The following is a 12,623-nucleotide window of genomic DNA, read 5'->3' on the forward strand; positions in this document are numbered from 1 at the left end:
AGTATGAAACACCAGATTCAAAGTGGTATGGAGGAGAGAGTGATTACTCCAGATTGAGACCATTTGGGGGTATGGCTTATGCTCATGTTAGGCAGAGCAAGCTAGAGCCAAGGGCTCTGAGGTGTGCTATGTTGGGATACCAAAAAGGGGTGAAGGGCTTCAGATTATGGTGTCTCGAACCTGGGAAGCAGAAGGTAATACTGAGTAGAGATGTCATATTTGAGGAAGATAAAATGCCTTTTCTTGAAAAGCAAAAGAAGAAAGAAGGTGTTGAAAGTAGCAATGGTGATACAAGGGTCAGGTGGAGCTAGAGGAAGTAGGTCCATAAGCTGAGAACAATGATGATTTGGGTCTGTTAGGGTTTTGTATACTAGAAACCACCTTTCGAGTGATTGGATACTGTAAAACTCTACTTGTTATTTTCCAATAAATAAAACAGATTATTTTTGTCATAATGTTGTTATGTTTTACATTTAATGGTTGTTTATTGCATATTTAAATGTATAAGAACGTAACAAAGTCTAAGTCTTTGTTCTAGTAGACCGGTTGTGGGCGTCGTCCACTTTAAGGTAACACGGTCAGTTCTGAACAAAGAAAAAGAAAAATTTCACAACCCAGATAGGCCTAGACTACCTATCGTGAAAGGTTGCAATGTCAGTCCGATTATTTCTAAGCCTTATTGAAATAAGATGACGTTGGTGTGGTATAGCACTGAATGGATCTAACAATAAGACGAGTCTTTATGCTATCTACTGAAAGACAAGGTCTTGATAATAATTTCTTAATCAATGTACGTTAGCATTGAGCATACGATATTGAGTATCTACTACTTTGACTTACCAAAGGTGCGGGTTTTTCATAACCCAACGATCCAGGTATATTGGGTAGTGATGATCATTATCTAGCGGTGCTAGGATTGCTATTACGTTGAATCGTGTGCGAGGAGAGTCTCGTTTGATAACATCCACAAGAGGAGCTCGAAACAAGGTTTTATTATTCGGAACCTAGCTAGTTGGAGTTTGATTACTCTATGAATAATAAATAAGAGTTTCTTGCTAAGTCCACTCTTGGAGATTAAATATGTTGATTAATTAAGTCTATAGCAGACATTAATTAATTAATGGATGTTTCTATCTTAAGCGCGGGAAATGAATTAAATGCAATTAAAGGAAACCCGGAATACTTGTAATTTCGGATTTGGAAGGCAGTGCAATATTACTTCTGTAGTGGCTGCTTGTAATATTCCAATATAAGCTTATATTAAATTGTGGATTCAATTTTATTAGTAAAAAGCTAATTGGGTGAGGCCTGATCCAATTCTTTCTTAGATCCCTGACTGAGCCCAATTTGTGACTTAAAATAAATAGGAGATAAAGGAGACAGAAAATAATTTTTTTTTTAAAAATTTCGTCCCCCTCTAGAGAGAGAGAGTTCGAAATTTGTGCCTCCTCCGTGAGCAGTTTCTGTCTTCCATTATTCGAGTCCTAGTACGTTGGTGAGATTTACCCACACAAATATCAGCGTATAGTCCGGGACACCAGTCAGAAGATCCGTGGTCTTGTATTGAGGATCTTCACGTGGAGACGGAGCAAGCCATCATCAATTCTTGATTGATTCAACGAGGTAAATTGGCTAATTCCGTAGTAAGCATGTTTTAGGGATTTTATATGCTAAAGCATGTTTTAATTCAAGTTATGAGCATGATACATGTGATAATTGCGCGAATAGAATTTGTCTGAATAATCTGCTAAATAGATTAAATTCATGTGATCGGATATTAATGCACGCTTCCGCTGCCAACCCCTTCAGGGTCACCAAAGGGAGCAGGAGACATCACATGCACCAGATGTCACTAGTGCTGGGAGTGAAGGAAATGGTGATGCCTCCAGCAGTTCTACAGCAAGTGATGGATATCAGCTAGTCAAAGACAGAGTTAGAAGGATCCCTAAGCCTTCTACAAAATACTGTGAAGCTGAATATGTACTATATGCTCTGTGTGTGGCATAAAATATCGAGTACTCTGAGCCAGCAAACTACAGAGAGGCAATGCTCAGCAAGGAATGAGTGCAGTGGCTGGTGGCCATGAGAGATGAGATAGACTCTCTCATCAGAAATGACACTTGGATTCTAGTTGATGCACTAGCTGGACAGAAAGCTATCACATGTAAATGGATTTTCAAGAAGAAGGTGGAGACAACATCAGAGGGAACAAAGATAAGATTTAAAGCAAGGTTGGTGGCAAGAGGTTTTAACCAGCATGAATGGGTTGATTATAATGAGGTTTTTTCACCAGTTGTAAAGCACAGCTCTATCCGGATTCTCCTAGCAGTTCCTAATCACTAAGTAGCCGACAATGGTACATAAAGTTTGATCAGAATATGGAAAGCGTTGGATTCAGCAGATGCAAATTTGATAACTGTGTTTATGTTAGGAAAAAGGGGACTGATGCAGTCACATATCTTCTCCTATATGTTGATGATATGCTCTTAGCTGGACCCAAGAGATCAGAGATTGAGAAGGTGAAGTTGGAGTTGAAAAGGGCCTTTGAAATGAAGGATCTCGGGGATGCAAAGCGCATATTTGGTATGGATATTGTAAGAGATAGGGAGAGGAAGTTTCTGTGGTTACATCAACAAGATTATATTGGTAGAGTTATCAAGAAGTTTCAAGTAGAGAAGGGGAAAGAAACCTCAACTCCAATGCCTTTGAACATCAAACTCTCGAAGGATCAGTGTCCCAAAAATGCTGAAGATGAAAAGGAAATGAGCATGATCCCTTATGCGAACATAGTGGGGAGTATAATGTACACAATGGTTTGCACGCGACCTGATGTAGCTCATGCAATTAGCGTGGCCAGCAAATACATGTCCTACCCGGGAAGAGATCATTGGTTAGTTCTTAAATGGATCTTGAGATATTTGAAGGGTTCTGGGCAGTATGGGATTCTTTATGGAGCAAAGAGTCAGAGAAGTAAGATACTCTAATGGGATATTGTGATTCGGATTTTGCGGCCAACTTAGATAATAGGAAATCACAGACTGGTTATGTCTTTACTTTGTTTGGCTCGGCAGTGAGCTGGAAGTCAACATTACAGCCGGTGGTGGCCCTCTCAACCACAGAGGCTGAATATATGGCTCTGACTGAAGCCATCAAGGAGAGCTATTGGCTAAAAGGAATGATTGATGAGTTTGGCATGAAACAGGGCTGTGTTAGTGTATTATGCGACAACAACAACGCTATTTGCTTGGCCAAACGCCATGTCTTCCACGAAAGAACGAAGCACATAGATGTGAAGCTTCATTTCATTCGAGATGAGATAGAGAAAGGAGGTGTGAAGGTGGTGAAGGTCAGCACAGAGGAGAAGGTAGCGGACATGCTTACAAAACCATTACCGGCATCCAAGTTCAAGTATTGCTTGGAACTGGCTGGAGACGGTAAGATTTGAGTTTGATGAAGGGAGTTGGTCTATGTCTGATTCGATCAACCAAGGTGGAGAATATTTTACGTTGTGGTTGATGAAATCGTTGCATTTGGCTGACGTGGCATGCAGTTGATGAGCTGGACGAGCCAGCTCATGGAGCAATTATAACCGCAACGGTTAGGAATGAGAGGAGAAGAAGAGATCTCGTGCACTCATACTTAAGCTGTGGTAAACACACACGCATGCATTTTCCACTTTCAAAAATCCGAGAGCAAGAATCTGAGAGATAGAGAGATTGAATCTTGTGTAGTTTTCACTTATGTTCATAGCTTTATTCTTATTCTTGATCGGTGTTTTCTAGCTAGCTGCGTTTCTAGCTTGTACTTGTAATCTCTTTTCGATCGGCATCAATAACATAATCGGCTCACCTTCGTCTGTGGATGTAGACTTACGTCGAACCACGTAAATCCGTTGTTCGTGTGTTTTTCATTACTTCCTTCAATCCTCACAGAATCCACACCAAATCAAGACTTATTTACTCATGAATTGAAGTCCATTAGTGGGGGAAATTGCATTGAGTGTTGTCTGCAGGTGGTTTGATGGTACCATTAATAGAGGGTGTGGTATTGCAATGTTGGAATAGGTATATAAGTGTTAATCAAAATTAATCATTTTCCTCCTACTTAAATACATATCTTGTATAGCTAACGTCACACACTTGAGCAACATACACAACCACTCTAAACACAAAGATAATCATCCCTCCACAGTCAGATTTCTTCTACAAAGGCAAATGTTCTCTAGCATGCGACGTGCGTTACTGGACTGCTTCATCATGCTGAAGGAGGAGACGCATTGGTCGAAGACCGTCTTCCCTTCATGGTTCCTACTTATAGACGCGAATTGGATCAAGAACAAAGCAGGTGTCATATTCTTCGAGCTTGAGCTTAAAAACTGGGTGGACCTTTTGCGGAAGTGGTACTACACGTTTAAATCAATCCTCTGCATCCGAGGTGCGTACTGGGACCACCCAACAAAATCATTCGTGGCACCGGATGAATGACAAGATAATATGCTGAAGGTGTTGTATCGTTTGTAGTTGTTAAAAGGACTAAACTTACCCCTCATTCCCAAGGCTTTAACTTATTATCGCATGCATATGAACTCCTTCGCGGGTGCGTACTTCTATCAAGAAGAACCCATGTACGCTCGCCTCGCATGTATGTTTAGGTTCGATGACGTAAAGGTCAAGGAACAAAAGGAAGTGATCGTCATCTCCGACAACACAGAAGAGACACATCATGATGATATCATAACAAACGATCTTGTCGAAGGAGAAGAAGAGGTGAACTCTCCGGTCTGCTCCTTGGCCCTTTGTTCGCCGCAAGTTGTTCGAGGAAGACCCAATGCCCAATGATCGCAAGTCCACGCTGGATCTACTTCATTTAACTAGCATCGGACGAGATGCTGTGGACTCGGGAGGAGAAGGGACGGATTCTGCACAAACCACCCGCACCATCTAATAAAGTGGTCGGGCCTTCAACCTTGAAGTCCCCTCATGCAAGTTCGTGCGGTGTCAAACTCCACGATTAAGTGGTGGCCCCATATTGTTTAATGACCTTGAGCTTACGTAAAGTTGGGTTGGGATAAGTCCTTCAAATATTGACCCAAGAGTAAAGGGTGTTGACATGCAAAGTGTGAAAAAAGCTTCCATTTTAATTGCTTCCTCCGTTAATGTGTGTAGAATATATGTTTATTATGTATGGTGTTATGTTGTGTGTCTAAGCTGCGTAAACAATAGTATTTTGTATGTTTTACCAAGGTTGTGGAGATGCTGGTCGATAGGGTATTAACTAATTGTGTCGTTGTAGTGGTTGTGTTTAAATTAGATCACAGTCGTAGACCAATGTACAACATTGTAGTCGACAGATTGTAGACGTAGCTAGTGTAAGGTGGGGTGTTTTTGTGATGTCATGAATTAACAAGTCCATTGAATTAGACTTTCTTCTCCGAAGATTAATAAACTTAGAGGATGCTTATAAAGAACATAAGCATGGCCTAAATCACACACTTGCAAGAAATACTAAATGATACGCTCGGATTTTGCACTGTTTTAAGGCCTTTACTTGGTCCATTTTTAATGTCAAAATCACAATTCATGTCCATATTTTGCATGTTTTATCTATTTTGGTATTTTGACGTGTTTTGTGAGAAATGTGCATATTTGAGTCTAAAAAGATATCTAAAAGTCGAAGTTGGAAATCTGGAGCATTTGAGACGCCCAGCGGTCCCCTGCAACCTACACAGCGGCCACTGGGGCCCAACGACCGCTGAGCCAGTAGCGGTCCACTCCGGAGAAAGTTGTGCTGAAACGAAGAACACGCCCAACGACCGCTAGGGTCTGTGCAGCGACCGCTCCAAGAGAACCAGAAGCTAAGGGATGATTTCCAGCGACCGCTGGAATGAAGTGTAGCGACCGCTATTCGAGAGGCAGAGGCTACGGATCAACCCGCAGTGACCACTGGCCAAAGTGCAGCGGCCCGCTGTGAAAACGTGACGCACAGATTTGACCTACTTTCTCCCCAAGATTTACCAAACTTAGCCACTTTTTGCCTTATTTACTAGGGGACAATTTTAGCACTATATATACCCCCTCAAACCTCTTCATTAAGGATCTTCTTTTTGCCAATTAATTCAAGAGCATAAATTTGAGAGTTCTTCATAGTGCAAGGGGTTGAAGAAGGAATCAAGAGAAGATCAATGCTACAAGGATTCAACCTTTGGGTTTTATTGCTTTAGTTCTTATGTTCACTTTGTTTTCGTTTTGCTATTTAATATCCGTTTTGTTTTTACTTCGTTTCTTCCCTAAGTTGGTGGATAATGCTTCATGTTTAAGTGATAAATTATGTGATGATTTAATATAACTTGCTACATAATCGTGAGATGAGGTTGGCGAGATAGGTCACTTAGCAGACAATACAATTAGCTTCCCTTAAAACGACACTGTTAATTGAGAGAGAAGACTTTTCAAGTATCTTAGGAGCTTTTAGGAGCTGTGGATCTAGGATTGACAACCCTAGTGTTAGTAATCTACGCTGGTGCCGCATGGGCAAAACTTAGGTGACTTGTCCTATCGAAGTAAGAACTGTACAAGGGTATTATAGTAGGAATTTGTATAACCATAACTGTGAACGCATATCTCTAGAATTCCCTTATCTCTCATATTTTGTCACTGTGATTTACTTGGAATTAGTTGTTTCCATGCTTTTAATTGTTTTTATTTTAAAAAATTCTAAAATCTTTCAGTTTTCCAAATAGTGAAAGAAGATTAGTAGAGGATAGACAATTTGTGCCTGTTTTCCCTGTGTTCGATATCCGGTACTGACCTTTAGCTATACTATATATACTGTATACTTGCAGGTTTATTTAGACCTAATAAAAAGTGCATCAAGTTTTTGGCATCGTTGCCGAGGATAACATTCACTACGTGATTGATACCTTCAAAAGGACAAATTTGCTACTTTGGAATTTAATTGCTTTCTGTTTTTAATTTTTATTTAATTTTTATTTTGTTTTTGTTTCTATCTCTTTCAGGTTGTGTATGCGATCGCATTCTAGGAAGAACATCTTAGAGTCGCTTGATCTCGAACTTGAAAGGACACGTAGGAAAATAAGAAGTGATCGAAACACAATGGAGGACGAGACTAGAGTTGAGTTGGAGAAGCTGAAGATCTTAGTGAAGTAGTTGATGGATGAAAAGACTGCCCGCCATGAACAAGAAAAGAAAAACAGGGAGATAGTACACTTGATGCATATGTTTAATCACGGGAACATGATTACCTTTCCCGAAGGCCCTTGAATTGATGTTAACAACTTTGAACTACGAATGCCCCTTATACAAAGGGTTGAGCAGTATCCGTTTGCAGGTAGGGCCACAGAAGATGCCAACTGTCACCTCTCGAAGTTCGTGGAGATTGCAAACACTTTGGAATTGAATGGTGTCGACGACGACGCCATTAAGGTAAGATTCTATCCCTTTTCATTAATTGATTCTACTAAAGAGTGGTTTGAGTGTCTACCCACAGAGCAAGTCTCCACATGGAAGGATATAGTGGCAGCCTTCCTCGACAAATACTACCCACCAGGCACCATCTTAAAGTTGAAGAGTGAAATCTTCCAATTCATGCAAGGCTACGACGAGCCCCTCTATGAGGCTGTTGCTCGTTTCAAGGGCCTCCTCCGCAAGTGCCCCAACCACGGTTTCACCGTGGACCATCAAGTAGGCATACTTTACAATGGATTTAATGAAAATATTTGTGCTATGTTGAATTCAGGGGAAAACGGAAGATTCTTGCGGGAGAGTGGAGCGGATGCCATGGCGGATAAAGGAGTTCGCCATAAATAGCAGGGGGTGGTCGAAAGAAAGGCCTAACTCACGAAGGATAGCAGCCATTGAAGAGGCCGAAGAAAGCTCCTTTGTGAAGGAATTGGCCGAGCTTAGTATGCGGGTTGACCAAATGGACACATCTAGAAGAGAGGATCCAGTTCCATCAACCTCCGTCATTGCGGTCACCAAACCCGACACTCCTCCCGCTCCTACTGAGGATGTCAACTACGTTGAACAAGGAGGCGGTCCCCATAAGCCTTACAACAACAGTTATCGCCCTAGCCAGTGCGTGGTAATTTTAATAATTATAATGGAAACCGTCTTCATCCCAACCTTTGTTAATCTAACAATAATTTCTTGCAACCCCCTGTGAGCAAAGGTGGGGTAGTTGAGCCCATAAAGAAGGAGGAAAAGTACGATAAGAGGATCATGAAGATTTTGGAAGTGCTAGTGCACGATAGGAAGACCAATGACACCGAGATTGGGGTCGTTGAAGCAAGGTTGAACAACCTCGAGGCCGGGGATAAACACCATTACCACCGTTGTCGCCAACATCAAAAATCAAATGGACCAAGTCCAACAAAAGATTGAGGAAGACAAGGCAAAGGTAGCAGCATGAGTGGCGGACATCAACAAAAAGTGGGTTGCAAAGCAGAAAACGGATGAAGTCAGCACCTCCGGGATGAGTTCTGGAGTCTGCCCGATGCTCAGCGGACCGCTGCACACACCGCAGCGGGCCGCTGCCGAACAGTCAGAAGCACCCGCGAATCAGGAACTCGTGCGGTACAACGGGATTGTACTCCCTTTCCAGCCAAAGAGGAAGTTCACGCTTGAAGAGCAATTCAAGCACTTCTTGAATATATTTTCTAAAGTACATACTAACCTCCCTCTCGTCGACTCGTTGCAGGAAATGCCTAGGTACGCTAAGCTACTAAGGGAGGCCGTGATGAAGAAGAAAAAGCTTACCAAAGCCGACCTTAAGTTTCCTCATCACTGCAGCGAGATCATTAAAAGAGAGAAGGCCATGAAGCAAAGAGATCCCGACCAGTTCATCATTAGGTGCTCAATTGGACAAGGCAAGGTGGACAAGGCCCTTTGCGATCTAGGAGCAAATATAAACATCATGCCACTGAAGTAGTACAAAAAGCTCAACATCGGGCCACTCAAAACATCGGATGTCATCATAAGGTTGGTCGATAACACCGCAATCAAAACCGTGGGTATGATCAAGGATGTCTTGGTAAAGGTAGACGATTTCATTTTCCCTGCCGACTTCATTATACTTGACATGAAAGTAGACAAAAATGTACTTCTAATCTTAGACAGAGATTTCTAGACACTTGCAAAGCTCTTATTGATGTAGGTAGGGGCGAGATCACGATTAGTGACAACTATAGTAGATCCACCTACAAAACAGAGAGCGCGATGCTTAAGTATGAAGAGACGCAACAAGCAAAGATAGAGCACGAATGCAGGATGGACATGATGACCGACACGTCAAAGCCATATAGGCCATTAGAAGGGGAAGATCTTTCTAAACGTTCTATTTTTCTTGTTAACTCTTTACCTCGAGCTCCTAAAAAGAATAAGCCTAAGCTTACTAAGGCTCATTTGCAGGAAAAACCCAAGAAAAAGAAGAAAAAGACTCAACCTCTAGTCGACCCCGAAGTCTACGTGATCAAGACCTCGAAAGGGAAATATAAGTGGTGGAAAAAGATGTGCAACAACTTGGTTCCATTCGCGGTGTTTAACACTAGAGTTGTCGATCCACCCACCTAGTTGGGTCACTTCATGTCGAGCCAAAGACTTAAAACAAAGACGCTTGTTGGGAGGCAACCCAACTCGTTTTTCTTTGTTTTCATCATTTTTGTTTTTCCTTAATTTTTGTGCATTTTGCACATAATAAAAAAAATAAAAAAAATATTTAACCCAGCGGCCGCTGCATAATCCACAACGGTCGCTGTCTTTCACACGTGTGCAGGAATAGGTCAGGCCCTAGGGTGGCCCTAGGGTGGGCTGCAGCGGTCGCTGTGCGGGCCGCAGCGGCCCGGAGGAAAAGCACCATTTCCTGAACGCGTGTAGCGGTCGCTACGCGAAGGTTAGTGACGCGAAAACTGCTTATAAAGGTTTGTTTTCTCATTCTTTTCACCACCTTCTTCTCCAATTCTCCCTTGCACACGACCCCAACTCAAGAATATCACTAATTTCACACACCTGCATTCTCATTCCTCCATTGCAATCGTTATTTCAAGCTTTCATCATTCAATTCTCTCCAACTCAAGGTATGAATCGTATCTTTAATTTCTGAGTTTAGTTTGATTTCTTCCATGGATTTTGCTCTTTATTGATGAATTGTTCGGTTGAAAAGCATGTTCTAGCATGGGGGAATGATTGTGATGATGTTTTTATTAGAGTTTCATGGTTAGATTTTTGTTTAGGGTGGTGAATTGTTGGTTTTTGTTGGTGAATTTCCCTACAAGTTCTTAGTTGATTATATATTGCAATCATGTTCATAGCATTGTGAGGCTCTTCCTTGAATTGTGATACATGTGTAGATTATAGAGATTGTTGTTTTGTGATGTTCATGTTGATACGTCTCTGCATGGGGGATTAATTCATGTTAGGGGATGGATTGTTTTTGTTCTAAATTATTGGTATTGTTTTACATGATCACATGTTGCAATTTAGAATACTTGTTTGATATAAACTTGCACACCCTTTGAGTTAATTGTTTTATATGTTTGGGTGCAAGTTTGGGGGAAACCCTTATTTGTCTATTGTTTGGTGCTCTTTAAAGTGTGTGATTTTCTTTTGTAGGAAAATGACAACAAGAGGTAAACTCGAGAACGAGAAGAGCTACGGAGTTAGCCTTCCAACCGATGACCACAAAGATATGTGGAAGAGAGTCTTGACAAGAGACACGGTGCCCTCACGGTACCCACACGAGTTACTCCTCACTACCTTGGGGATTCTCAAAAATTTATGGGCATTGTCCAACGTCGGGGAGGGAAACAGCCTAATCTATATGTTCCAAGGGAGATGACCCTCATTTAGGAGACTCACACTCGAGTTCCTTAACATGCTTAAGGTGCACAAGAACCGCCATTCCCGCATCCTCGAGAGGATAAATTCGGCAACCGCAACCATACCTTCTCCATGGAGGATCTTTACGAGGTGTTCCATTGCTACAACCTTAATCCCAGTGAAGAAGTGGAGTATGACTACCCCGACATTTGGGGAGCCATGACTGATAAGTCGTATTCTAGGCCTGGGTTACTGGTCAGTATGATGTGCATATTTGAACTTTATCTGCAAAACAAGTTGCTTAAGCGTGCAGGTTGAGTGTTCTAGCCAGTAGGCAAAGCTTCAGATACTTCAGGTGAAAAGGGCGTCAGGACGATTACGTACTGACCAGTATACATGCAAAAATGGCTCGAGATGGAGAAGAAGGATAGCTGGGACTGATCAATCACAATTAAGGGCAAAGAAGTCATCTCACCGCAAGGTTTTACCCTAAAATCAAGGGTAAGCCTCCCTATAAAAGGAAGCCACTTGGAGAGAGAAAAGAGATCATCTATTTTTCATCATCATCACTCTTAGGTAGAATTCTCTCGGTAGTTCAGTCCTTCAGCCCAGTCTAGAGTCTCGTTCCTCGCCACTGCCATGGTCACTTGAAGATTAAGAAGTTCCCAGAGTTCCAGACATTCTCATCCAGTCAGCAAGATCGTAGTTAGAAGTTCCATCGCCTGGCGTGGCAAAACACTTTTATTTCGCTTTCGTAGTTAAATTGCTTGTTTTTCCTTACGCTGGATCTTTGTTTGCTTTTGAATTTCACCGCCTAGAAGTACTTTGTTTGAAGATCCAAACATGTTTTATGCTATGAAGTTGTTTTCTATTCAGTTTACTTCGCCGATCTCTTTTCCTTTTGCCTAGTTAGCTTAGATCTAGAGTTTCTGGTCGTTTTGAGTATCGAATCGTGTGTTTCCAGTTAGTAGTTTATTTCTTCGAGTTAGCATAATCTGTTTACTTTTATTTCATAGAGGTTTGTTTCATGCAAGGTGCAGTTATGTGTTTCCTGTTTTCTTCCATGCTGATCAGTAGGCGGGATTTCAGTTTCGATGTTTCCTGTTTTCTTTCCGCATATTTTCTGTTACACCGCATCTACCATAATTCCACGTACAATACTACATGTCGACCAACATTCACCCTTCCTAGTCAGTAGGACACCATCTTAATTTCCCGTCTAGGTAGAGACTCAACCCAAGCGTGGTAGCTAACCAAACCTTTCCAAAATATCACCGCAATCTGTCCAACCGTCACCATCTCTATGGGATTCGACCCCTACCTTCACTATACTACCCAGTAGAAGAGGGTTGAGGAATCTTTGAAACCAGGGTCTAGGCTTAGTTAGAATCTCTATCCTGACCAGTAGGATATATTCTTGCTTGAACGACACCTACGCACCCCTGGTCCTTTCAAATGGCGCCGTTGCCGGGGATGGATGGCGTTTTTGAGTTGCTATTGTGTGTGATACTTTGGTGTATATATTGTGTATAATTTTCCATTTTCTTTTCATTTCAGTTTATGAGCAGTAGCTCGTCTCCTGATCAGTGGAGGCCGAAAATACTCAAGCGAGGAACTATACTCGTAACCACTCGTTCTGGCCTGTCGACCACCTTGTCTGACCTAGGCACGAGTAGTGACGAAGAGAAGGGCACCATAGAGGGACCAATACCAGAAGAGAAACCACTGTTGGAAGGCAACCCAAGGGAAATGGCCAACCAGGGAGATGAAGACCCGGAGATCGGGACGCTG

General features: G+C 42.0%; 1 protein-coding gene across 1 annotated transcript; it reads left to right on the top strand.

Annotated features, from left to right (window-relative positions):
* Positions 1 to 7,307: 7,307 nt before the first annotated feature.
* On the top strand, positions 7,308 to 9,587 carry LOC121779057. Its single transcript, XM_042176405.1, has 4 exons — positions 7,308 to 7,700; positions 7,756 to 8,100; positions 8,716 to 8,884; positions 9,172 to 9,587. The coding sequence occupies exons 1-4, from the start codon at positions 7,308 to 7,310 to the stop codon at positions 9,585 to 9,587; spliced, it is 1,323 nt and encodes a 440-aa protein (XP_042032339.1).
* Positions 9,588 to 12,623: the final 3,036 nt, after the last annotated feature.

This window comes from Salvia splendens, chromosome 19, assembly GCF_004379255.2.
Source record: "Salvia splendens isolate huo1 chromosome 19, SspV2, whole genome shotgun sequence".
NCBI classification, from domain to species: Eukaryota; Viridiplantae; Streptophyta; class Magnoliopsida; order Lamiales; family Lamiaceae; genus Salvia; species Salvia splendens.